The sequence below is a fragment of the Zeugodacus cucurbitae genome, chromosome 4 (assembly GCF_028554725.1).
Source record: "Zeugodacus cucurbitae isolate PBARC_wt_2022May chromosome 4, idZeuCucr1.2, whole genome shotgun sequence".
Lineage (NCBI taxonomy): Eukaryota > Metazoa > Arthropoda > Insecta > Diptera > Tephritidae > Zeugodacus > Zeugodacus cucurbitae.
The window spans coordinates 5,239,993-5,267,570 of NC_071669.1; the positions used below are offsets into that span (position 1 = coordinate 5,239,993).

General features: G+C 38.2%; 1 protein-coding gene across 1 annotated transcript; it reads left to right on the forward strand.

Moving 5' to 3' along the window:
* Positions 1-2,224: 2,224 nt before the first annotated feature.
* On the forward strand, positions 2,225-21,852 carry LOC105221300 (hemocytin). Its single transcript, XM_011198157.3, has 39 exons — positions 2,225-2,672; positions 4,075-4,185; positions 4,448-4,486; positions 4,606-4,806; positions 5,349-5,593; positions 5,675-5,834; positions 5,895-6,022; positions 6,103-6,198; positions 6,597-6,794; positions 6,901-7,055; positions 7,127-7,284; positions 7,474-7,628; positions 7,696-8,298; positions 8,360-8,588; positions 8,656-9,542; positions 9,609-9,858; positions 9,921-10,247; positions 10,308-10,624; positions 10,812-11,188; positions 11,386-11,557; positions 12,953-13,998; positions 14,052-14,307; positions 14,370-14,463; positions 14,527-14,779; positions 14,839-15,613; positions 15,680-15,854; positions 15,922-16,232; positions 16,310-16,409; positions 16,481-16,893; positions 17,119-17,602; positions 17,785-17,990; positions 18,067-18,377; positions 18,446-18,730; positions 19,066-20,056; positions 20,115-20,330; positions 20,392-20,850; positions 20,916-21,068; positions 21,123-21,226; positions 21,616-21,852. Exons 1-39 carry the CDS (start codon positions 2,581-2,583, stop codon positions 21,736-21,738), a joined length of 11,655 nt encoding a protein of 3,884 aa, XP_011196459.2. The 5' UTR covers positions 2,225-2,580; the 3' UTR covers positions 21,739-21,852.
* Positions 21,853-27,578: the final 5,726 nt, after the last annotated feature.

A 27,578-nucleotide genomic window follows, 5' to 3' on the forward strand; every position in this document is an offset into this window, starting at 1 on the left:
CTTTCGAGCTGGTCCCTCCAACGCAGTGGAGACCTTCCTCTTCCTTGGCTTCCCCCGGCGGGTACTGCAGCGAACACTTTCAGAGCTGGAGTGTTTTCGTCCATTCGAACAACATAACCTAGCCAGCGTAGCCGCTGTCTTTTTATTCGCTGAACTATGTCAATGTCGTCATATAACTCGTACAGCTAGCTCATCGTTCCATCGTCTGCGGTATTCGTCGTTGCCAGTACCGAATCGAATACAGCTAATGTATTATGTATTTATAAGAATGCAGAACAAATGCACTGGAACTTCTATAACTCGAAGATCTCTGTAAGTCAAATATCATACAAACTTCCTTCTATAAATCGAACTTTTCGACCAGGGCATAATAAAAAATTTAAAATTTTAAAATCAAGGAACAGTTTTAAAGGAGTCCCTATATTCGTATGGAGGCGAACAAAAACAATGATATTACATTTATAGATTTCTTAAATCGTATAACAAAGGCATGAGTTACAGATGTCAAGAAGCAAAAATTAGCAAACTGCAACAAACAAAATTACAAAATATATATTTTAATGCATTTCAATAAAACTTTTTGCGAATTAAATAACTAAAACTGTGGGTAAATCTATATTTTACAGCTTTTTGAAAAATTTATATTTCAATGAAAAGTTCTATAACACGAAGTCTCTCTAACTCGAAGTTTTTTGTGGTTTATAGTGATTCGAGTTAGAGAAGTTCCACCGTATAAGATTAGTAAGTCTCCTTTAAAGGATGGTGAATTTAGCGTTTGTAGACAATTTGTTATTGAGTATATTTTCATTAGCTGCTCATTTGATCCCTACCTGGATTGAAATATTCTAATATTTTTTTAATAAGTAAATGTATATTATTCGAATAAGGGATCCTTCAGTCAAATTAAGAATATAAAAAGTTAGAACTATTAAAATTATTCTTGAAAAGCATTTAAGTTGATTGTTTTTACAAGAGTATAGTATATAATAACTAGAATTGTTTTATCTACAACATTTTTTTGTTTTTTCAAGTGTTTTTTATTTTTTTTTTATAAAGATCAAATGTACTTAAATTTTATACAAAAAAATCTGAGCTTCCATTGCACATTCATAAAAAATGTATATATTGTTTGCAAACAATTAAAAGTTCAAGGTCGTTAATGATTTCAAAGTTCATTCAATTCATTTATGCCAAAAAAAAAATAAATAATTTAATTTAAAATATAAAAAATTGGCAAACAATTTAATTCAATCTCGTTAGCGACTTCATATCCCTTTTATGCAAAAAAAAAATATTAAAAAAACTAATAAATTTATTGCAAAAAACCTAACTCAAGGTCGTTAGCGGTTTCATATCTCTTGCAATTTATGCAAAACAAAATATAATTTTATAAAAAATCATATAATTGTTTGCAAACAATTAAAAACTCAAGGACGTAAGCGGCTTCATATCCCGCTCAATTTATGAAAAGCAAAAAATTAAATTTTTTTCGCAAATTTTTTATAAAAATATTTTGTTTTTTGTTTTGAAAACATAGATAAAAGTATATTTGCACCATATAAAAAATGTAACCGAAAAAAATAATGATATAACACAAACAACCTGCAAGCTGCGCTCATTCATGCAGAGCTAGTGCGTTGGAGCAATGCTTATCGGCCGCAGAAAGTATGTCAAGCGCAAGCGATCGCGATTTTTTTCTCATCTCAACACATTGGCAATTTCGCACAAAGGAAGCATATTTTTTTATAAACCATTTATGTATTATACAAAACTGAAACGCATTTTTTATAAAAAAAAAACCTTTCTCAGGCACACATACAAAGTAAGCAAGTGTTTGCTGCTGCATAACATACTCGGTGTATAGCATGCGACTAGCTGGTAATGTGATAAGCGACACTGTGAGCGCAAGTCTCGTGAGCTCCAAGTTTGTGTGTGTTGCGCACGATCGGCTCGCTGCTCTTGAAAATATGGCAACGCTATCGCATACTTCCGCTCTGAAATTCCTGGCATTTTTTATGAAATTTGTTGTTTTTCAGCGATAAAATCGCGTTGCTGAATGCGGAGCCACACTGAGGTCCACTCCACTGTGACTACTGTGAGAACATAAGCGCTTTAAAGCTAAAGCAACTAAAATTATAAAAAATCTCAAAAACATATTTTTTCACATCCTCTGCAGGCCTATAAAAGTGCCTGCTTGCGCTTGAGTTGGCCAGTTTACGTGCGCCCAGCGCTCGGTATCGTTTCGTCGTCAAGTCTCGCGAGTGTAGTGAAGTGAAGTTAAAGTGAAAAAGTGAAACATTGTGTTGAACAAGTGAAGTGCAAATTGTGAAAAAGGATATGCGCTACGCTTGAAGGCAAAAGGATATGCCTTGCAGGCCATTAGTGGCGCCTAGTGAAGGATCAGCAGATCCTTAAAGGATAATAATTAGATCTTGTTTTGTGTATGATCTCATGGTTACTGCGCATTTTTATACAATTAAGCAGTAGCTTATGACTTCCGCTGTGTGGTGAATTTCGCCGAAACTGTACTTTTGAAGTTTAAAAAAAATTAATTTGCTATATAAAGTGATTTGATACTAAATGACTATGAACGGAAAATTAATTTCGTTTTGGCTATTGTTGTTGCTGCAGCAATGCTGCCAACATATTGCCGCTGAGGATGAAGTGCACAGGTGAGTTAGGGAATTGAACACTGTGGTTAATAATTTTTTTTGGAAGAATTTCGATCAAAAAAAATATTCAAAATTCGGCAATTTCAAGGACTCGTGACAAAACTTAATTAACAATTATGAAATTTGAAATTAATAATTTTTATTAATAATTATTTTAAATTTTATATATAAATATATCAATTATTTTTAATATGTCGAAATACAAAAAAAAAAAATTTTTAAAAAATTTTGAATTTTATTTGGTTCGTTGCACAAAATTTTTAGATTGTGCATCTAGATCTGAAAGAAATCCGCTTATAGAACTTAGTTCTGTACTAATTTTAATATACCCTTAGGCACTTTCAGTAGAAATCCCAGTGCATCGTTCCCGAAATCCGAGGATCACAAACGCTTTTAATATAGTATCGATTGATAAACCTTCATCTCTACTTCAAATTCGGTCTGGTCGAACATATATCCGTTAATCCATTAATAAGTAGTCATAATTGGTTGGGATTGAGAATTTCTTACTCGAAAAAAAGAAAAGAACTTTTTTACATCATTAATTTCGATGGCAAAATTATGTGTTTGCAGAAACCCCATGAGGATCACTTTTGTACTGGAAATATTTTGGATTGTGAATTTCTCGTACCGAACAATTCAAAAAAGGACTTTTCATATGCCAAGTATACCTTGATACCAGAGATTTCATTCTTCTCAAAATAAAATACAGAATTTTTCACACACCAAAATAAATTGATCATTTTTATAGATCAGTTTTTTATATACGACGAAGTTATTGGATGAACTATTTCGGTGCGTAAATATAAATTTTGTGGTATCAGGAATCTGAATTTTTTGCAAGCTTGGTTTCTTTACGCTTTACGAAAACTATAAATATGCCTCGAATAAAGGTCGAATATAACTTTATAAAAATTATTGAAAGTATTAGGTCTACAACTTTGCTACCGCCGTTTTTTTGTAAATTTTAGTTTTTTTTGTATAAAAATGGTTACAAATATCGATGAGCCGCACTTTTCTTGGAATTAAAAAGGAAAAGCAAAATCTTCCGCAAATGTCGAGAATTCGGCTCAAAAAGTGACATTTTCAGTTGAGAATAAGTTTGAGATGTAAACAGATCTCTACAAATATTTTGTTGGGTTAATGTTGACACAAATGTCCAAGATCGATATAAAATGATTTAATCGATTTAATCGACCAGTGCTTGACCCTAGAGACATCTATTGAAAAACGGCGGAAGCAAAGCTCAAGTTTTTACTAACGTCATGTATCGAACTTCTATATTATTAATACTCCATTAACCATTTCAGTTGAGCTTCTAATACTAGTTTTTAATTTAATTTACAGATTTGCAAATTTATTCATTAATAATATTAAAAATAATTGCATGCCTTTTTTTTAGCCCGATCAGCGCTGAGAATGTGGACTTAACTGAAAATAATGACCGAGAAGAACGTGACTTGTTTTCATATTTTAGGAAATCACCAGCGGCTCAGCCGGTACCACCAGTTAGGTAAGTGAAATAAAAAACAATAATAATAACAGTAAATATTTTAAGAATATTAAAACAAAAATTTAGCTTTAACCAATAACATATTTCGCAATAAAAATTAAAAAAATATGCGTAGATAAAATTGTAAAGCCGCTGGGAGGCTTGCCTCTAATACTTGTACATATGTTTGCACATACTTATGTTATCCCGTTATAGCGGAAATTCATGAAATGTGAACGCTGATAAGCACAACTAATTTTTATTTGCAACCTTCTCATTGCAGCCTGAACTTAGGCGTCGGCTCGGCTTACGGCGGTGGCGGGTAAGTGTTTGCAGTTTGGATGAATTATATCATTATTTTTTATTCTTTTTTTGTTATTTTATTTTATCGGTATTAAATAATTATTTTTGTACTTTTCTTATTAAATATATATTAAACAGCGCTTACGGTGTTAAGACGAGCTACTCTGGGTACGGCCACAATCATGGTGGTGGTGGCGGTTATGGTGGAAGCGGTGGTTATGGCGGAAGCGGTGGTTATGGTGGTGGTGGAATTGGTGGTGGTTATAGTGGATATGGCGCTGGATATAGTAGTTATGCGGTTAAAGGAAAACAGTATAAAGGCGGTTATGGAAGCGGCAGGTACGTGCTGAGATCGTGGAAAGATCACTGATGATATATTTCTTACTTGACTCCAAGAGAAATTAATAAAAGTTAGAGTTTTAATGCTGATTTTAAACAGATTAAAGTTCATGGAATTTAGGAAGCTTCATATTCATCACAGGAACTAGACTAAGTGGGGTTTCTAAGTAAGATTTAGATATATTAGGTCTACTCCGCTTTAGAAAACTGTGGGATCTTTTCTATTAACTTTCTTTGAATTTCGATCATATATCTTTCATAATACTTTCCGCCGAGACTAAGAATCTACGCATTTTAATATTTATAATATCTACATTATTAATTTGATCTCTCAAGGGAGCTGTTTAAAGATAAAGTTACTTCGAAATTCTACGCTATACCGCTTCTTTTTTTCGTTGAAGAAGAGGAGGAAAATGCAAAAGATGAATAGTTAGAGAGGCACTAAATTGAATCAATGCAATTCGAGTATAGTTCTAATGTTCGATTCACAATGTTGCCTTTACTCAGATTGTCTAACAATTTTCCTTTTAAACACCAAATAGCACCGGCAGCCAGTCCAGCTTCGACTTCTTAACGCATGGAAAACCACAAATTCCCCCTTACGGTGACTGCTCAGCCTACCAGTTGCCATCGAAAATGTCACTAAAATGTCGTGGCAATCAGTGTGAAGTCAGTTGTACGGCTGAATATAGATTCCCTGATGGTTCGAGCTCACTGAAGTTGGCCTGCATAAATGGTGATTGGATAATACGCGACTCAGCGCTTACCACAGTGCCGCCATGTCAAGGTAAGTCGATTTGGTAATAAAGTTGTGTGAAAGCTCAAAGTGAAAGCTTTTCTTTTGATTACGGAACTTTCGCCGTTTCAGCTACTTGCACACCACCTTGTGAGAATAACGGTATTTGCGTTGAGGCTGGCGTATGCAAATGCGCTGAGAACTTTTATGGTCCATGGTGTCAGAATAAGAAGAGCTTTTGTAGCGGCAAGCCGCCAATACCGCGAAATTCTAAAGTTCAATGTAGAAATAAGTGAGTACCACTATGAGTGTTGCACTATTGTAAGTATACTGAGTAATTTTTTTGTATTAGCATCTGTAATGCTGAGTGCATGAGCGGCTTTCAATATCCGGATGGTAGTTCTATAACGAATCTCGAATGTGTCGATGGCGTCTGGTTTCATAAGCAGTCAAACTCAGTAAAGCCACCGGATTGTGCGCGTAAGTTTAACTAAAAGCTAGGCCCTATATTTCTCTTATAATACTATATTTCTCTCTATCTCTCTCTCTTTCACTTGCAGCGATTTGTGAACCGGCCTGTCAGAATGGCGGTAAATGCATCTCGTTCAATATGTGTCAGTGCACAAAAGAATATCGCGGCGATTATTGTCAATACAGTGAGTATTTTATTTATTTTTATTACGTAGGTAACCCTATAGCAATAAGTACCGTTATATCACTTCATATTTTGTAAAAGAAGAAGTAGGGCAAATTGAAGCAAAATTAAAGCAAAATTTCATACGACAAACCAGTGAGAATTTCTACTTTTAATTCATGCGGTAGCTTGAAAAGGATTCTCATAATTAAAGGGTTGCCATATATATTTTTTTAACAAATTTTTTTAGCTACAAAATGCATAAAATTTACGAGGTCATACAAGAATTGGTTAAAATCAAGCGAACAAAATCTGGATTTTGATACAAAATATTAACTTTTTAGAGTTGCCATATGATTTAATTTGTTTAGAGTTACCATCAGCATAAAAATTAATTATAATTTCTTCTTCCTTTTCAAGGCGTACAAGCTTGCAATGTAACCAAGACCGGCTTCAATGGCAATTTCAAATGTAAATACGATGGTTTGGAGGCTAAGTGCAAATTGTCATGTCCAACATCAAAGGGTGTAACGGTAGAGGGCGATCTGGATATTGAGTATTCATGTAAATACAGTGTTGGTGATTTCTATCCGAAACCATTGCCCAAATGTATATATGGTGAGTAGGTTTTCTGTAACAAAATTTCTTAACAAAGGGATTAAAATTCCTCTAACACAACTCTTTAATCTCTGTCGGTAATAAAATATTGTCCTCTACCACTCAGCACCTGGCTACAAAATTCGTGATGTCTTTACATATTCCAAATACAATACAACCTACGGTAGCGGCGGTGGATTAACCTTTGGCCACGGCCAGCAATGGGCTACCGAGCGTGAACGTATTCAAGCCATAATCGACAAATTTTCGAATGTCCACAGTGTAATGTCAATTGGAAAATTTTTATATCAGACAAAGTGGTAATCTATATATTTTCTATTTTCGCAATGCAGGAGTGGTGGTCCTCAGAGGAGACACAAGTTTCGTCGACGCGCTACACACTCTACACAGAAGGCGATGTCGATGTTGTGATCGATCGTGCCCCGAAGCCGGCATTGTGTACCACTTGGGGTGGCATTAATATGAAGACTTTTGATGGTTTGGTTTTCAAGTAAGTAACTGCTTGCAGTCCATGTCTTCGTATATATTTTTGAGATATAAAATCGTGAAATTGCAATGTTCCACAAAATTCAATGAAGTTACACCGTAAAAGCCTGTTAAGCTTCTTCAATTCATTTGTTACATAAACGCAGAACTTCAATTACACAAAGCTTTCATAAAGAACTTCATTCCTTTCTAGAGCACCGCTTTCATGTTCGCACACGCTTATCAACGATAAAGTCGATGCCACATTTGATATAACACTCAAGGCTTGTCCATATGGCTCCGGTTATGGCTGTGCGCATGCGCTGACGATCTATTGGCAGTCCATACCATATTCGCTGGATAATATTAGTAAGTTACGCTGAATAGTAGCCTCCGTCTTTAAACTAAAATATACCGTATAACTCTTCCCAAACAGACGGCACCGTACATCTCTCCACACCAACGAAAAAGTTCCCCATACCCGTACAGGTGATGGGCATGAAAATAATACCGGTGGCAGAGCATTTGCAAATTCAATTGGAGTCTGTTGGCCTACAAATCGATTGGGATCGTCATCAATATCTCGGCATACATGCCGGCCCATTGTTGTGGTCCAAAGTTGGCGGTCTATGTGGCACATTGGATGGTGATAATAAGAACGACTTGATGTCAAAAGGTGGCGTGGTCGTGGAAACCGTTAAGTCTTTCACCGACTCCTGGCGCGTTGAAGACAGTTCTGAATTGTGTTTAATGGAGAATAGTCGTGAATTGGAATTCGGTTCTGAGACTTGTGAAACGGCGAAGCGTGCGAAGGCTATTAACGTGTGTAGTCGTCTTTTGTCGAACGATAAACTAGAAAAATGCATAAAAGGCATTAACTTTGAGGCTTTGTTGCGCGCATGCGTAGATGACTATTGCAATTGTCCGAACCGCGAACATCCAGAGACTTGCAACTGCGATGCCGTCTCTATGTTGGCTAAAGAGTGCATCTTCAAGGGTATTAAACTGGAGCATGGTTGGCGTGATTTGGAAATTTGTCGTAAGTAAACGTTATGAGTGTATAACGACTTGTTATTTATATTTATATTATTGCATTTCAGCTGTGAGCTGTAGCTATGGACGCGTTTATTTGCCCTGCGGCCCGGACGTAGAGCCGACATGTGATATGGCAGTGACACCCAACCCAACCAAATGTAATGAGGGTTGCTTTTGTCCCGCCGGTACGGTGCAGTATCAAGATGCTTGCATCACACAGGAGCTGTGTCCGTGTACTATGCGTGGTAAGGAGTTCAAACCGGAGGAGGTGATCAAGAAGAAATGTAACACCTGGTAAGTCATCAGACACAATTTTTATCAATCTTAGTGATTCTCTACTACAAATAAATTTAACTACCAGCACCTGCAAAAGCGGCAAATGGAAATGCACGGACGAGCAATGCGGCGCGCGTTGTGGCGCAATAGGTGATCCGCATTACCAGACTTTTGATGGCAAACGTTTCGACTTCATGGGTCAGTGCTCTTACTATTTGTTGAAGACCGCTAAATTGTCGGTAGAGGCGGAGAACGTGGCTTGTTCGGGTGCAATTTCCGAGAATCTCAACTTGGTGGCCGCTGCGGACAATCCGTCGTGCACCAAGTCGGTGACAATACGTTTTACGCTTAAGAATGGTATACAACATACGGTGCGCTTGAATCAGGGTATGGCTGTGCATGTCAACGAGAAGGAAATCACTAAATTCCCAAAAATACTTGGCGCCGGTGAGGTGCTCATACGTTTGGCCAGTTCGAGCTTCATGACTGTAGAGTTCCCAGATGGTATACGTATTTGGTGGGATGGCATCTCACGTGTCTATATCGATGCGCCACCTACTTATCGCAATAAGACCGCCGGTCTTTGCGGTACATTCAACTCGAATACACAAGATGATTTCTTAACGCCGGAGGGTGATATTGAGACGGCTGTGGAGCCATTCGCCGACAAGTGGCGTACCAAGGATACCTGTGATTTCCCAACAGAGACAGTACCTGGTCCACACCCATGCAGTGCTAATCCGGAAAAGCGCACCAATGCCGAAAAGTACTGCAACTGGATAATGGATGAAATATTCCAAGATTGTCATTGGACTGTCGAGCCGGAGCAATACTATGAGGATTGTTTGTATGATGTGTGTGCATGCAAAGATGAACCGGACAAGTGTTTCTGCCCCATTTTGGCTTCATACGGTAACGAATGTACACGTCAAGGTGTCAAGACTGGCTGGCGTATGGCGGTGAAGGAGTGCGGTAAGTAATTAAGTGTGCGCGCTGAGTTCGAAACGTGACGTGACGAAATTCGTAAATACATTACAGCGGTGAAATGCCCGATGGGTCAGGTGTATGATGAGTGTGGCGACACATGTGCGCGCACCTGTGGCGATCTGGTGACCAAAAACTCTTGCAAGAGCGAGTGTGTCGAAGGCTGTCGTTGTCCGCATGGTGAATACTTGAATGAAAATAATGAATGCGTGCCGCAACATAAGTGCCCTTGTACTTACGATGGCATGACCTTCAAATCGGGTTACAAAGAAGTGCGACCTGGTGAAAAATTCCTCGATTTATGGTATGTTTAAAGTACTCTGCTTTCCTTGCTTTATTTTTATTACAAATGTATGATTCGCGCAGCACATGCACTAATGGGCTCTGGGAATGCGAGGACGCTGGACCCGATGATGAAAAGAATTATCCACCTTCCTCACAATTGCGTGCCGAATGCGTAAATCGGCCATTCGCCGAATTCTCCAAATGTGCGCCCACCGAACCGAAGACCTGTAAGAATATGCATGAATATGTCGAGAATCTGGAGGACTGTGTGCCAGGTTGTGTCTGCATGGCGGGTTATGTCTACGATACTTCACGTAAAGCCTGTGTGTTGCCAGAGCTTTGTTCCTGTCATCATGGCGGCAAGAGTTACTCGGATGGCGATAAGATCAAGGAGGATTGCAATCAATGGTAGTTTTGAAGCGTTTGTTGTTGTATTTTGAGGACTTCAATGTTTTTTGTATTTTTTAGTGTTTGTAAGAGCGGTAACTGGACATGCTCATCGAATGGCTGTGGCTCAACTTGCTCCGTCTGGGGTGATTCACATTTCACCACATACGATAATCATGACTTTGACTTCCAAGGTGCCTGTGATTATATACTCTCCAAGGGTGTGGCAGAGAATGGCGACGGTTTCACGATAACCATACAAAATGTCTTGTGTGGCACCATGGGCGTTACTTGCTCGAAGTCGGTCGAGATTGCGCTATCGGGCAGTATGCAGGATTCTATTACGCTAACAGCAGATGCAGCTTACATAACCGACCCGAATAAAACACCCATTAAAAGTGAGTAACAGAGGGTTTTTCTATTCGATAAACTACTAACTAGCTGACCTGCATACACCCCATACCAAAAGAATTGGAACCTTTTAGTGTCATTACTTTTTAGAAAGCCTCGTAATTATCATCTGAAGCATGACATAAACCTGCCATCCTTTAAATAATTTCAATTTCCCCACACATCAAATTTCAGAAATTCGCGATGCGAGCAACACTAAGGGTCAAGGCGCCTTCCACATCTACAAAGCGGGCGTTTTCATTGTGGTCGAAGTAATACCGCTCAAACTACAAGTGAAATGGGATGAGGGTACACGCGTCTATGTGAAACTCGGCAACGAATGGAAGAACAAAGTGAAAGGATTGTGCGGCAATTACAATGACAACGCTATGGATGACATGCAAACGCCATCGCAAGGCATCGAAACCAGTCCGCTCATCTTCGGACACGCATGGAAGGTGCAACAATTCTGCGCCAAGCCAACGACACCCATCGATGCGTGCAAGGAGCATCCGGAGCGTGAAACGTGGGCGCAGCTCAAGTGTGGCGTACTCAAATCGGAAATATTTAAGGTAAGAATGCCGGCTATTGTGTGTAAGTATGTATGTAAGCAGAGTAGACAGCACAGTACAACAGATAATTAAAATTCCAATACGCATTGCACTGACTAATACTTAAGTGCGCTGTTCTCCACTTAACTTTCCAACTGCCACATCTTTCATCACTCTCTTTTTTCTCTCTCCCTCTCTCTCTCTCTTCTGTTTCGCAGGATTGCCACGCTGAAGTGTCTGTGGAGAAGTACCTGAAACGTTGCATATTCGATACGTGCGCCTGCGATCAGGGCGGTGATTGTGAGTGTCTCTGCACTGCGGTGGCTGCCTATGCACACGCCTGCTCCCAGCATGGCATCAATATACGTTGGCGTACGCCGCACTTCTGTCGTAAGTACTGCAAAATCACATATAAACCGACATATGCGTGTGAAAGTAAGTTAGTTGCCGAAGGGTCACTGTAAGCTCAAATGGATGTGTGTGCCGTAGCTGAAAATCATTGTCTTTTCAATTATTCATTGGTGCAAATCGTCACATGCAACGCTGATGACAATGCAAGTGGCAAGCAAGTAGTAGACGCGTTGCACACACCTCAATACCTTCATATGCATGCAGTATAATTTGTAAGAGCAAGCGCTTTAAGCTTCGATTGTCGCTAGTAAAGAGTCTCAGCTACACTTCGAGTATCATATATATTTACATATAGTTACCGTTATTTTATATGTAAGTACGTTGCATTCCCTGGAACTACTTGTACCCAAGTAGACTTGTCGATTAGCCGTAATTGATACTTGAAAATTATTCATTGTGATTTCATCGCAGACAATCATACACACATAACCTCACAATCCAATGCATCCTACTAGATTTGCTCAAAAGCCGCGAGTATATTTCACCAGGTAGTGATTGTGCGGAAAATTTCTCTTTTTTGAGACCGCAAGCAATTATTCACACCTGACAGAAGTTTTAAGTTTATAATTTATTAGATTGTCGGAAGGATTATTGGCTCTTTATGGTAGAAGAGATGATGAAATGAAGTGTGGAATGTACCTTAAAAAGGAAAGTCCAAACTTAAGAAGCTTCCTGTGGAATCTAAGTCAGTTCAAACATCGAATTTGCGGCTCCTAATAATATAACTTAAGAGTATACGGTATGCATACCCGGCAATTTAAAATATGAAACTTAAGAATATCTAGAAGAGTCTTAATCTTTGGAAAACTACTCTGGAAGAAATATTCGATCCACGAAAGATAACTGCATTATTAAGCATTCGCGTTTCAAACTTTTCTTTCATCAAATTATTAACTTCAAACCAATGGCAATTCTCTTCAATAAACTCAGTTTCGAAGACAGTTTGTCCAGTCCGGTTGATAGATTAACGTTTCTAACAATTTTCTTCAGAGAACTCTGCTTAGATGAATGCTCTTTATCGTATATTAACCCGGATACCATTCGGTTAAGTCAAGCGACGGTCTCTCCGCCTTCAATAAAATTTTGCTTTTTTGTATATGGCCGGGATTTCAATAACAGTTATGGCGACCGTCATTTCCGAAATTATTGGAATACCTGGTAAAGTCTGGACCGACAAATTAACGATACCATGATTTGGCGACGATTTTGAGTGTTATTCCCAATTGTTATGGAGTCTGCCATTAACTTTACGCATTAAACCGAGAAAAGTATTTTCTTCTTATTGGCTTAACTCGAGGCTTAGCAACAGTATTTAGGGTTCTCCTTATAATTTGTATGGCGTTACTTGAATAATGTTTTTATTTTCCTTTCCAGCCATGCAATGCGATCCACATTGCGCCGAGTACAAAGCCTGTACACCGGCATGTGCTGTCGAAACCTGCGACAATTTCCTCGATCAAGGCATGACAGAGCGCATGTGCAACCAAGAGAGCTGTATTGAGGGCTGCTCCATCAAGCCTTGCGATGAAGGTATGATCTATCTAAACGACACCTATAAGGAATGCGTACCGAAGGCTGACTGCAAACCGATTTGTATGATACGTGATGGCAAAACTTACTACGAAGGTGATGTCACATATAAGGATGACTGCGCCACCTGCCGTTGTTCGAAGAAGAAAGAAGTTTGCAGTGGTGTTAAATGTAAGGAACCGCTAACAACAACTGAACGTCCATCTAATAGTGTGGTGGATAGCACGACACCACGTGCCTTTGGTACCGATACGCAACCGAAGTGTGTGCGTGGCTGGACACGTTGGTTCGATAAGGATGGCGATGCAACGGGCAAGACGGTGCGTTTGAATGATGAGGAGAAATTGCCACGTTACGATCGCATGGAAAGCATTTATGGCACATGTGTGAAGAAATATATGAAGAAGATTGAATGCCGTGTGGTGGACACACACGAATCACCTGACTATATGGACGAGAATGTGCAATGCAATTTGGCAGAGGGACTCGTTTGTAAGGGACAATGCCACGACTATGAGTTGCGTGTGTTCTGTGACTGCGACGAAGCAACGACAACAACACCACCGATAACTGAGAAGCCACAAATCGGTCTGCCTTGTGATTCTGTGATAGCCGAGTATAAAGAATATCCTGACGATTGTCATAAGTTCCTGCACTGTCAGCCGACGACCACAGGCAATGGTTGGACTTATGTGGAGAAGACTTGCGGTGAATATATGATGTTCAATCCAACGCTGAACGTCTGTGATCACATAGCAACTGTGGAAGAGATCAAACCAAGCTGTGCTCAGGTACCAGCAGAGCCGATAACACCAAGTGAATGCGCCGAAGGACAAGTGATGGTGGAGTGTGCCAATCAATGTGAATTCGCTTGCGATTATTATGGTTCGGTAAGTGGACATGCGCATGTGTAGATTACTTGATACAATTGACGTTCTTCTAGATTCTACGCAAACGTGGTCTCTGCAAGCGTGGAGAGCACTGCAAACGCGGCTGTGTTGATAAGAATCGCCCCGACTGTTTCGCTATTGGCAAGTACTGGCGCGATGAGACGACTTGCGTAGAAATGGACGAATGTCCTTGCATGGACAAGTCAGAGAATTACGTACAACCACATATGCCAGTAACCGGTGAGCACGAAGTGTGTCAGTGCATTGATAACGCATATACTTGTGTGCCGAATGAGGTGCCGGAATTACGTAAGTCGTTTGACTTCACATGATTTGATATTTTAACTTAATTGCTTTTACTGTGAAAATAGCATATGTTTTGGCCACCACCCCCGCCGAAGACGAGCATGAGCCAGACTATTTGCCAACCACAATCGTACCACATCTGAAATGCGAGCCAGAACGGTTAGTTTCTATTGCAGCTCTTCAATAAAATCTTCTTTTAAAACAAATCTTCTCAAATTTCAGCTTGATACCGCTGATACAAGGCGATAAACCATTGCCGGATAGCGCTTTTAGCGCCAGCTCTACACTTAATGCCTACAATGCGCCCTTCATGGCACGCATTCCTGAAAATCCAAAGAACAGCCTGGGCAGTTGGTCACCTGGTATCGATGATCAGATGCAATATCTACAGATAAACTTCCCAGAACCAGAACCCATCTTTGGCGTTGTTTTGGCTGGCAGTCCTGATTTCGATAACTACGTTACGCTTTTTAAGGTAAGTCCAGATGATTTTAAACTCCACCCTGCAAGCTTTGAAAATCCTCTCATTCACAGATTCTATACAGTCATGATGGTGATTCGTATCACTTTTTAGTCGAGGAGAATGACGTACCACAAAAGTTTAACGGTCCACTCGACTCACGTACGCCGCAGAAAACGCTCTTCCATATACCTGTCGAAGCGAAATCCGTACGCATTTATCCGATAAAATGGCATGGTCATATTGCTATGCGTGTGGAATTGTTGGGTTGTGGTGAACCGCTCACTACAACCACGCCAACTACCACCACTGAGCAGCCGTTTGAGAAAATTGTAGAGAAGACGACGACGACGGCAAAACCGATGAATTGGCAAGTTGAAGGCAAGTGTGAGGATCGCATGGGTGTGGATAATGGTCAAATGCATCCGAAACAAGTGAAAGCCAGTAGCGTTTGGTCGTTACCGCAACCGGCTAGGAAGCCGCGCTTAATCGATCTACTCAAACTCTCCTCACCGGTTGGTTGGCGACCTGTGGCGAATACACCGAATGAATTTGTGCAATTCGACTTCTTGGAACCACGCAACATCTCCGGCTTCATCACTAAAGGCGGTCCATCCGGCTGGGTTACCAGCTTTAAGGTTATGTTCTCGAAGAATAAATATATTTGGAATAAGGTGCTATACTTTGATGGCCAACCCGAAGAATTCCGTGGCAACTACGATGCAAACAGTGAGGTCTTAAATGTCTTCCGTTCACCCATATTGACGCGTTATTTCAAGATTGTACCATCGAAGTGGGAAGAGAATATAAATATGCGCATAGAACCAGTTGGCTGCTTCGAAACATATTGTAAGTGAAAAGCTAAAGTAACATGCAATAAAGTATTCCTTTAACCCAACCGTTATTCACACACAGTGGTTAAGGTAGAGGAGCCCGTGGTCGAGAACACACCAACAAAATGTCAAGTTTGTGATGGCATTAAAGATACGACCGCGGAAAGTGGAGAGTGCAAATGCCAAAATGGTTTATACTGGGACGGACAGAAATGTGTACAGAGTAATCTGTGTCCTTGCGTCGACGAATATAGCACGTAGGTTAAAACAAAGATTTGTTCAACGACCTAAAATTTAACTGCTTTTTATATTCTCTCCGTACAGTTATCCCATTGGTTCCAAGTTTGAGAATAAGCAATGTGAAGAATGCGTCTGTGTGTTGGGCGGTCATTCCAGTTGTAAGCCCAAGAAGTGCCCGCCATGCGTGGAGACCAATCTGCGTTCCTTAGTTACACCGGATTGCTTCTGTAAATGTGAGCCTTGTCCGAAATACCAACGCATATGTCCGTCCAGTGGTGATTGTATTCCGGAATTATTGTGGTGTAATGGTATACAAGATTGTGCCGATGATGAAGATGATTCGTGCAGCAAGACAATTGTGGTGACGCCTCAACCAATCATAAATACGAATGAAAGTGAGTATTATTGTTATTGTGATGAGAAACAGTTGTTGTAATTTGATTTATTTTGAACTATACTTAAATTTCCACAGCCACTATCATCAAGTGTCCAGAGCCGGAATGTCCACCCGACATGAAGATTAAGCTGACGGAGAAAAAACAACGCAAAATGTCACAGATGTTCGCCAGATCGTAAGTATAATTGTTAAATAAGGATCCAAATATTTCAAAATCTCACTATTTACGCTCACTCACACACTCAGCTACACCGATATGGAAGAGTTTGGCGATATGGTCAAAATTACTAAGACTAAATTCTTGGTAGCCGAAAGTGAGGAATTCCTTATGCTGCCGTCGGGCGAAGTGAGCGGTGTAAAGGAAGAAGAGTGTGCTGAATTCACTTGTGTACCGATACCTAAAAAAAAGATATTGAAGAATGAGACCGTGACTTGTGTGGAACCCAAATGTCCGGAGAACTATGAAATCGAGTTGGATATGTCGAATGCGCAACCGGGACAATGTCGCAAATATGCGTGCGTACTTAAGCCGACCAAGGATGATACGTGCGAGATTAGTGGTAAATTTTTCACCACATTCGACGGCACTGAGTTCAAGTACGACACTTGCAGTCATATATTGGCGCGTGATATCAAGAACTCGCACTGGGTGATAACGGGTAAGTACTTCTTGTTGGAGTTCAACATTTTTAATTAGCACAATTTGAGTTATAACGGTATATTCATTGGTCGGATATTAGAACATTCTTGAGTTGCTTGAAGGTGAAATCAAACTCTCAACTGTTCATTTAAGTCCTAGTACTACCGAACTCATTTGCTTGCTGTGCTCTCCGCCAATTTGCTTCAATGAAACAGAAATTAGCTCATTCCCACTCTACTTCCAGTACAAATAATTTGCGAAGATGAGGCGCGTCGCGTTTGCCATAAATCGATCACCATCAAAGACATCGAATCGGCGGCCATACTGACGATCATGCCGAATATGAAGTTGAATTTCAACGGTTTCGAATACATCGTATCGCAACTGATGAACTCACCCATCTGCAAGGCAGCCTTCGTCATCTCGCAGCCGGGTCAAACGGTGTTGGTTGTGTCGCGCAAACACGGCTACTGGGTGCTTTATGATGACATCGGTTACATTAAGGTCGGCATATCCTCTAAGTATCTACGCACTGTGGATGGACTCTGCGGCTACTACGACGGCATTGCGAGCAATGATAAACGCACGCCGGATGGCACTTTGATACAGAACACGGGCAAGTTCGGCGACAGCTGGTTCGACAAGAAGATACCGAAGGAAATGTGCTACCCACAAACGTGTCCATTTGAGTTGCAAAAGAAGGCGTTGGCATTGTGCAATGCAATCAAGTAAGTGTGTTGTGTGAGGGGTGTCTATATGTAAAGTTGGGGGTCGTGGTCCAAGCATATTATTTGTATAGTTTTGTGTGTTTGTGTGTATGCCCGAAGTGTTGGTCACATTTCGGTTTTGTGTTCGGCGCAAAGTTCGCAATGTTGTGTAATGACATGCAATTTTGTTTCAATCCCGCCAGGCATCCGGTGTTCGTTAAGTGCAACAAGGCGGTCAACTACAAACAGTTCGTCAGTAAATGCATGGAGAGCACTTGTGAGTGCCTGCGGGCACATCCGGGCGAGGACAACACTTGCAAATGCAATGCATTACAGGAATTTGTTGGCAAGTGTTTGACAATCAATCCCAATATACAATTGAGTGTGTGGCGTACAGTGCAGCAATGCGGTGAGTACTAGTTGCCGTATGAAAAAAAACAAATTTCAAACAAAAAACTAAATATTTATGTACCTTCTGAAAATAGAAATTGCATGCCCTGCACCATTGATCCACTCTGATTGCTATAAGCGTCGCTGTGAGCCATCATGCGACACGCTAAACACCGACGATTGCCCAGTTATACCAGATGCCTGCTTCCCCGGTTGTTACTGTCCCGAGGGCACTGTGCGTCAGGGCAAGAAGTGCATAACGGTTGCGGAATGTAAGGATTGTGTGTGCAACTCTTTCGGCAAATCGCAGTTCTTCACTTATGACAAGCGCAACTTCCACTTCAATGGCAACTGCACATATTTGCTCTCACGTGATATAGTCTTACCGGGTCAATATAGCTTCCAGGTGCGTGTTTTTGTTGTGGACTCCGCACGCTTCAAATAACTAATGTATTTAATATCGCTTTCTTAAAGGTTTACGTTACCATGGACTACTGCAAGCGTTTGGGTTATGCTACGAATTCGACCGAGGAGTCATGCATTAAATCATTCCATGTCTTCAATGGTGATCATCTCATACATATTGAACGTCCGCGTGTCGGTAAGGTGCCACGCATACTGGTTGATGGTGCCGAGAAATTTGTGCCATTTAAGAATTCTTGGGTCAGTATGCGTGAAGTGAATGGAAAGAAGGTTTTGCTGTCGCTATTAGGAAATCATGTGGACCTGGAAGTATCCTATGATGATATGGCTTATGCGGTAAGATATTAAATGAGACTGCTACTTTCTTTAGAAACCGTATAGTTATGGGATGCAAGAAAAGTCTGAAAGACCAGAGCTTTCCTACTTACAATTCTCTTAATATTTTTTCGATAAAAGCACAAAAGCTCTTAAAGCTCTAACACTAAAATGATCGAGATTTGGTTCTTCCTAACCTAATTAAATTAAATAGCTATCGTCGTAGTCAAAAACTCTTAAATTTTATTATAATTTATTTAAAAGAAGTGAGAATATTTATTTTTACTAGTAACGTAGACTTAAACCCTAAAAACTGTAACCCTAACATTTATATTCCTTTCAATAACTCGTCGTAGCTTTCGGTGCCCAGCATCAAGTATAGCGGCAAAATGGAAGGTTTATGCGGTGACTGCGATCATAATCCTAAAAACGATCTGCTTGAGAACCCCGCCAAGAAGAAGGGACGCACACCCAGCAAAGACTTAGCGGTCGTACTGCAAAGCTGGAAGGCTGAGGAACCGAAGTTGGGCCATGAACTGCAAGTGTGCTCCAGTGAAATTATCACTGAGAACGAATGCGAGCCGCCACCAGCGGAGAAAGATGTCTGCCAGCTGTTCTACAATCAACAGCTCTTCGGACAGTGCAATACCATTATTGATCCTGGCAATTATGTTGCATTGTGTCAAAAAGAATTGTGTAAGCCCGGCAATCATCAACAGAGCGCTTGTAACCTCATGGCCGCTTATGCACACCAGTGTGCGCAACAGGGTGTCTGCTTGAATTGGCGTCGTCCCGACATGTGTCCCTTCGATTGTCCCAGCGATATGGTTTATGAACCGTGCGGTTGCGCTAAGACCTGCGATACGATCAAGGCACAGCATGAATTCGACGCTGTTAATATGAAGACCGATACGTTCGTCAAGACCGTGGAATCAAATGATATGTGTCTGGCTGAAGAACGTTTCGAAGGTTGCTTCTGTCCACCCGGTAAGGTAATGGAAAATGGTGAGTGCGTAACGGAGGAGTCGTGCGTGAAATGCGATGATTTAGTGCACGCGCCAGGTGATAAGTGGAAGAAGGATAAGTGCACGGACTGTAATTGTAATCTGGAAGGAAAGGTCGAGTGCGTAGAACAGAAATGCTTGATTGAGGAGAATATCTGTGCGGAAGGCTTCATCCCGAAGAAGATCGAAACTGCTGACATGTGCTGCCCACGTTACAGGTGTGTGCCGGAACAAAAGCTGCCGCCACCGGTTTCGTGTCTTGAACCCTTGATGCCTGTATGTGGTCCCGGACAATTTAAGAAGCAGAAGACTGGACCAGATGGCTGTCCACAGTTCATTTGTGGTAAGTATTGAGTTGAAGAAAGTTGTATATGTTTTCTTAATATGTTCGTCTACTATAGAGTGCAAGCCGAAGGAGGAGTGCGACCTATTAGAATTGCCACGCGCATTGAAACCTGGTGAAAAGGTTGTGACGGAGGATCTCGGCTGTTGTCCGACTCAAGAGATCGTTTGTGACATCAGCACATGTCCACCTGCGTTGAAGGAATGCGCCGAACGTTTCTACGAAGTTGTTAGAAAGCAGGAATTGAACGATTGCTGCCCGCACTATGTTTGCGGTAAGTACAGTCGCAATCCATTTGTAATGACCCTTATGATTAATACATGTCACCTAAACAGAACCACCGAAGGATATGTGCATAGTACAAAATGGACAAGGAGAGAAGTTCATTAAACCGCTGAACGCAAAATGGCCACATCCGACCGATCCTTGCAAGCAAGAGACGTGCACTTATGGTCCAAACGGCAGTACACAAGTCATTACCTCGACTGAGACTTGCGATACCTTCTGTCCAGCAGGCTTTAAATATGAGAATAAACAGCCCGAGCTGAAATGTTGTGGTGACTGCGTGCAAGACAAGTGTGTACTGGGCAATGAGCTATACCCAGAGAATGCTATTTGGACGAGCCCTGACAATTGCACAACCTATTCCTGTCTGCGTAAAGGAGAGGTATTGATTGTATCATCCTCACAGGAGATTTGCCCAGATGTAAGCGCATGCCCCGAGCACTTGTTGGTGAACTCCGAAAGTGGCTGTTGCGAGGTGTGCAAGCCGGAGCTGATTGTGGAGAATCAAAGTGAGTTGTTTGAAGAGCTTCTGATGTTTTTATATTATTTTCATTATTATACTTTTTGTCTACAGAGAATTGCTTACCGGTTTCATTGGCTGAACCTTTGACGCTGGAGCTTATCGAAGTTGTACAGCCTGGTATGGGTAAATGCATAAATAAGGAAGCCATACAAGGTTTCACAGATTGCGATGGCGCTTGTCCCTCGGGTTCGAAGTATAACAAAGGTTGGTTTGCTTGGGTTTTAAGTTGGTATTCATTATAATGTTTGTTAATTATAGCTTCAGGCACACACGAGAAACATTGTCGTTGCTGTAGCATAACGGGTTGGAAGTCAGTTCCAGTGCCGCTGATTTGTGACAATGGCAGCAAGATCGTAAAGAAGGTATGTTCTATTTGATTTCATTTTTGTTATTGCGTTTGAGTTTACAACTGAAGCTTAAGTTCGGGACTGAGTCTGAGATTAAGGCTAAAAGTGGGGTTGAAGCACTAACCGAAGCCAATACTGATATTAATACGGCGTAGTGTCAAAGCCTCAGATACAGACTAATGTTGAGACTGAGACTAAATGAGATACAATACTAAAAGTGAGATTAGACTGATATTTAGGTTGAGGTCAAGACTATCAGATCGACTGAATCTGACATAGCGTTTGAGCCATTGGCTGTAGCAAAGTATAATAATATAGACTCAGACTCGGTTTTGCACGAAAAGATAGCCTCATCTATATTACCACTAAAATTTTATAAAATATTTATATTTTCTTTATTTCAGGTGGACGTACCATCTACCTGTGGCTGCAATCCTTGCGATGAGACTACGGACTATCAGATTGGCGATAAAATTGACGTACGCATGCACAATTTGCCACATTTGCTGTCTGGCAAACTCACTTAAGCACTGCACAAAAACATTTTGATTAAAGAAACGCGTTTTGTGCCTAATTTTAAGATTTGTTACTAAAGAAAGATAAAATACAATTTGCATTCGAAAATATTAATAAATAATAAACAAATGTGTCTTATTACGCTTCACAAAGAACTTAAGTATATAGTTAATACTAGAGATAGCTGCTTATGAGCCGCTTTCTATGCCGGCAATTGTACAAAGTGCCTCCTGCAGTGGCGTTGGCTTCTCTGATTGTTGGTCTTAACTGCTTTTATATTTCCCTAGCATTTCGCTCTGCCTACAACCATTTTATGCTCTCTCGGTCTTAAGTAGTATTAGTTGCTTGCATTTCAAATGGCCGGCATCAAGTATTCGCCACTTTGCAAGCATACTGATTTATGGCTGTGTCTGTCACGTAATCGAAGTGTCGTAAAATGGATGGCAACAAGCAATGATTGGAAGTGCATACTTTTAAAACTTTCTCTGTGTAGTTCAAATTCTATTGAATATCATGAATATTCAAATAAGCTTTGCTAGCTAGCGGTGAAAAAGCTTAAAACATCTACGCGAAGCAAAAGTCGAAAAGCTATTTAACTGAGTAGTTCGGAGTACCCGCTGAAGTTTAAAGAGAATGTTTGATGAATATTTATCATTCTTTTAGACTTTATTAAGTAGTCGACACCACATTTCGCTTAATCTCGTATTCATTCCTAACCTTATACCATTTTAGCAAGTGAATCTGGGTCGGACGAGTCACTCATTTTACTCCATTTACTCTACAGCTACTGTTAGGCTATTATAATGACAAGCATGTCATTCAAAATATAGTAATATCTCCACAATAATTCTCATTGTTCTTCCATTACTTTACATTAATAAAATTAATATATTGCCTACATGTAGGCTACAGCTTTAGTGAAGGCATACATCTATTTTTCCCTACCACATATTCAGGACGTAATTTAGTGAACAGGTAAACTTACTATTGGTCGTAGAATGCCTTTCATTGCTTATACTTGAAGAAAAAATACAGAGGCTAAGTGTGATTTTATGTTAAATAAGACTAAGGCTTTAACCGTTGCCTACATTTAGGATTCATATTGGCGAAGTCATACATTCTCCTTGCTCCCATTACTGAAAAGGAACATGTTGTTAGGATATTTATGGGTATTAAATACGTTTTAAATACTCAGAACTGTCATTCCTCTTAAAGGTATCAACTACAGTTTTGCCAAATTTAAGACTATTACTGCCCTTGAAGTGATTTTGAGGCGAAAAAAAACCTAAAAACTGACCTAAATTCCTGCAGCTACAACTCATAAACCTAACAAAAATGTGCTTTTGAAACCGCAAAAATACCACACATTAAAGTAAATTTGATGTAGCGCCACATTTGACAAAAAAAAATTGATAATAATGTCACCTTCCCCCAACCACACACTTATGTGGATGATACCAGGAAATTCACCACAAAAAAGAAGTAAAAATAAAATAAGCTAGAAAAAATTACGTGTCACATATTTTACAACAACAGAAAAGAAAAAATACAGAGGCTAAGTGTGATTTTATGTTAAATAAGACTAAGACTTTAACCGTTGCCTACATTTAGGATTCATATTGGCGAAGTCATACATTCTCCTTGCTCCCATTACTGAAAAGGAACATGTTGTTAGGATATTTATGGGTATTAAATACGTTTTAAATACTCAGAACTGTCATTCCTCTTAAAGGTATCAACTACAGTTTTGCCAAATTTAAGACTATTACTGCCCTTGAAGTGATTTTGAGGCGAAAAAAAACCTAAAAACTGACCTAAATTCCTGCAGCTACAACTCATAAACCTAACAAAAATGTGCTTTTGAAACCGCAAAAATACCACACATTAAAGTAAATTTGATGTAGCGCCACATTTGACAAAAAAAAATTGATAATAATGTCACCTTCCCCCAACCACACACTTATGTGGATGATACCAGGAAATTCACCACAAAAAAGAAGTAAAAATAAAATAAGCTAGAAAAAATTACGTGTCACATATTTTACAACAACAGAAAACATGACGAAGCATAAGTGAGAGTAACAGTTGTATGACAACTAAACAAAAACAAATAACAACTCTAAAAAGGTAGTAAAAGTGCGGAAAAAAGGCGAAGCAAAAGCAAACAAATTAAGTTATAATACAAGCGACAGCTTTCTAAACACATGCGAGAGTGATACATGAATCCAAGCGAGTTGGGACACATGTCGCGTGTGTTATGACAACATATCATGCGGACAGCAGCACAAAAAGGTGGGCGATGAGAAAAAAGTGAAAGAGATGAAGAGCAACAACACTTACATGAGAGAAATATATGAGTGACAAGTCAGCCGAATGCACAAAAGAGTATATAGTTTAACTTGAGTGTGTGTTGAGTGTAGCTGAGAAGAAGAAGAAGTGGGCAAAAAAAAAAATGTTGGATGACTGATGCTGGAGTAGAAGACATTTGTGATAAGCATGTGCTGATACGAAACAGACAAGCAGACTGCTGACGGCCTAAAAAGGCAAGTAAAACGCACGCAGACAGAGCAAATTGTAGAACTGTAAGGTAGGACAGAGACACACAGGCACACAGGCACACATATAATATAAGGCATATACGCAGACACACTCAAATACACATTGCCCTTGGCGAGGATTTATCAATGTGTCGCTGTGTTGGTAGCGAGACGCGCAACGTGCTGAGAATATAGAACAAATTATATGCCGCTCAAGGATATGAGACCAAGCGAACGAATACAAAAACAAAAAACAAAATAAAAACAAAAACAAATACAACACACCGCCGAAAAGTATGCTAAGCATGAAAATTCTTGCTTTAAGTGCAACAATCATAATACAAATTGCGTAGCTTAATAAAGCAACAACAACAATGACAGTAAGAAAGAAATGAAAGCAGAACGCTGGAAATAAAAGCTTGTTGTTGTTATTGCAATGTGTGAACAAAAAAAAAATGAAATAACGCGACTAAATTGGTTGGCTTAAAGCGAAACGAAGAATACAAATACACTCGCGCTGTTGCTGCAGTTGTCACTTGCAACGCGACGAACGCGACGTTGATGAAGCTGCCAACTCAACTCGGTGAGTGATGTGTTAACAGCGTTTGCAGAGTTAACATGCATTGTTGTTGTTGCGCTTTGTTAGATGTTGTTGGTGGATTATTGCTTTGTTTGTAGTAGAGCAAACGCTGGGCGGTAGATTAGTTTACTGAAAGGTTTTAATGAAAGTTTGTTCGAAGTAGAGAGTTCCAAAAATGTTTGTTAGTCGACTAGGCGTATACGTAACATGCGTTCAAAGCACGAAAATTTTTCAAATTAAATCGGGTTTAAAATCGTTTGTTATATATATTATTAAATACAAAATGGGATGGAGATTTTTAATTAATGCGTTTTCCTTAAAAAAAAAAAAAATTAAATAAATCTTTTCATTTTTTTTAGAATAAAAGGTGAAATAAATTTTCTTATATATTTTTTGAAAAAAAAAAAAAAGTTGAAATAAATTTTCTTTTCCTTACAAAAAAAAAGTTGAAATAAAGCTTTTCCTTTTTTAAATAAAATAATTCTTTTAATTTTGAATCAAATTTTTAATTTTTTTTGGAAAAAAAAATTTGAAATCAATTTTTTAATTTTTTTTAAGTTGAAATAAATTTTTTTGAAAATAAGTTGAAATAAATTTTTTTTTTATAAAAAAAAAGTTAAAATAAAGCTTTTTAAATGAAATAGTTTTTTTAATTTTGAAATAAATTTTTAATTTTTTTTTGGAAAAAAAAAGTTGAAATCAATTTTTTAATTTTTCTTTTTTAGAAAAAAAGTCGAAATAAAGCTTTTCATTTGTTCATAAATTTTAGAGATAAATTTAATTTTTTTAATTTTTTTTTAGAAAATAAAAATTGAAATACATTTTTAAATTTAAAATAATTTTTTTTTTTAAAAAGTTGAAATAAATTTTTTAATTTTTGTTAAGTTGAAATAAATTAAATAAAAGGTTGAAATCAATTTTTTTATTTTTCTTTAAAAAAAAAAAGTTGAAATAAAGCTTTTCCTTTATTTAAATGAAATAATTTTTTTAATTTTTTTTTTTAGAAAGTAAAAATTGAAATATATATTTTTAAATTTGAAATAAATTTTTAATTTTTTTTTTGGAAAAAAAAAGTTGAAATCAATTTTTTAATATTTTTAAGTTGAAATAAATTAAAAAAAAAGTTGAAATCAATTTTTTAATTTTTATTTTTTAGAAAAAAAAAGTTAAAATAAAGCTCTTAATTTTTTCATAAATTTCATATATAAATTTAATTTTTTTAATTTTTATTAGAAAAAAAGTTGAAATGAATTTTTAATTTTTTTTAAGTTGAAATAAATTTTTTTGAAAAAGAAATTGAAATAATTTTTTTTTTATAAAAAAAATGTTGAAATAAAGCTTTTCCTTTTTTTAAATGAAATATTTTTTTTAATATTTTTTAGAAAATAAAAATTGAAATACATTTTTAAATTTGAAATACATTTGTAATTAAAAAAAAAAGTTGAAATAAATTTTTTATTTTAGAAAGTTGAAATATATTTTTTATTTTTTCTTTTTTTAGAAAAAAAGGTTGAAATAAATTTTATATTTTTTTTTTTAGAAAAAAAAAGTTTAAAGCTCTTAATTTTTTTCATATGTTTAAAAATATTTTTTTTATGTCTTGAGAAGTCCTTTGATTTGTCTACTCTCTGGGTTTTTAGTACTTTATTAAGCATTTTTTGAATAAATTTTATATTTAAAAGCTTCTCCAAATTACTTCATTTACAATAGCCATTGCTCATTAGCTGAACGCTACCAAATTTAAATTATATACATGCCACCATCTTTCATATTATGTTTTATTATTATTCCTTCAAACGACTTCAAGACATTACATTAGGCTTATTATAAGCCATTTAAGCTTGTTATTTTTTATGATTGCCGCTTTTAAGGGTTAAACATACCTTTTAGGCAGGCTACTGATGACTTACTCTATTAAGTATATATAGAGGGTACATACATATGTACATATATATACTTGTAGGTACAAAGATGTGTCAAATTTGCTGCTTGTTAAATAATTTGCTTCTCAAGTTCGCTGTAGCTTGGGTTAGCGTGCGTGGTTATGATTACCGTTTTATTTTGTGTACGGAACACTTTCACCATCGAAGCATTTTCGGGCTCAAATTTTGGCGTAAATGTGTTTTTGTTGTTGTTGTAGGTAAGAAAATTATATAGAAGTAAAATATAAGAAATTGCTTCATTTACTGGGGTTTATGCTTTGAGAGCTTTAATACTGATGAATAATTTGTATAAGTTATGTTTTTTTAAAGCAAAAAACGATCCTTTAGCAGTTAATAAAGCAACTTTATATGAACTGAAGTCATTAAAAAGCTTCCTAAACTCAAAGTACTCAAAACTATGTTTTTTTGAACTGGTGACAGCTGTAACTCGAAAACCGCTCAGTAGATTTTAAATGAAATTTATACAGCTTTTAGAATACATAATAATCCTAAACCTGTTCGAAGCTTTTTTCTTTGTTGATTATTTTCCGAAAATCTTGAAAAAAATTCCTGAGACCGCCATTTTGTTAATTTTTGAAAAAAAGCAAAAAAGCTTCCATCAGACCCATGATTATCACTTATAAAACTAATTTTTTTTTAAAACTGGTTCAACACAAATAGCTATTACTTTGGAAATTATATTTTTTTCAAATTTTCGTGACTTAAAGTCAAAACATGATTTAATAGCAAATAAAAATTGCTGAAAATTCTAATTTTTTTTCATGTTTCTGACTACCCCTAACCCCTTAAGG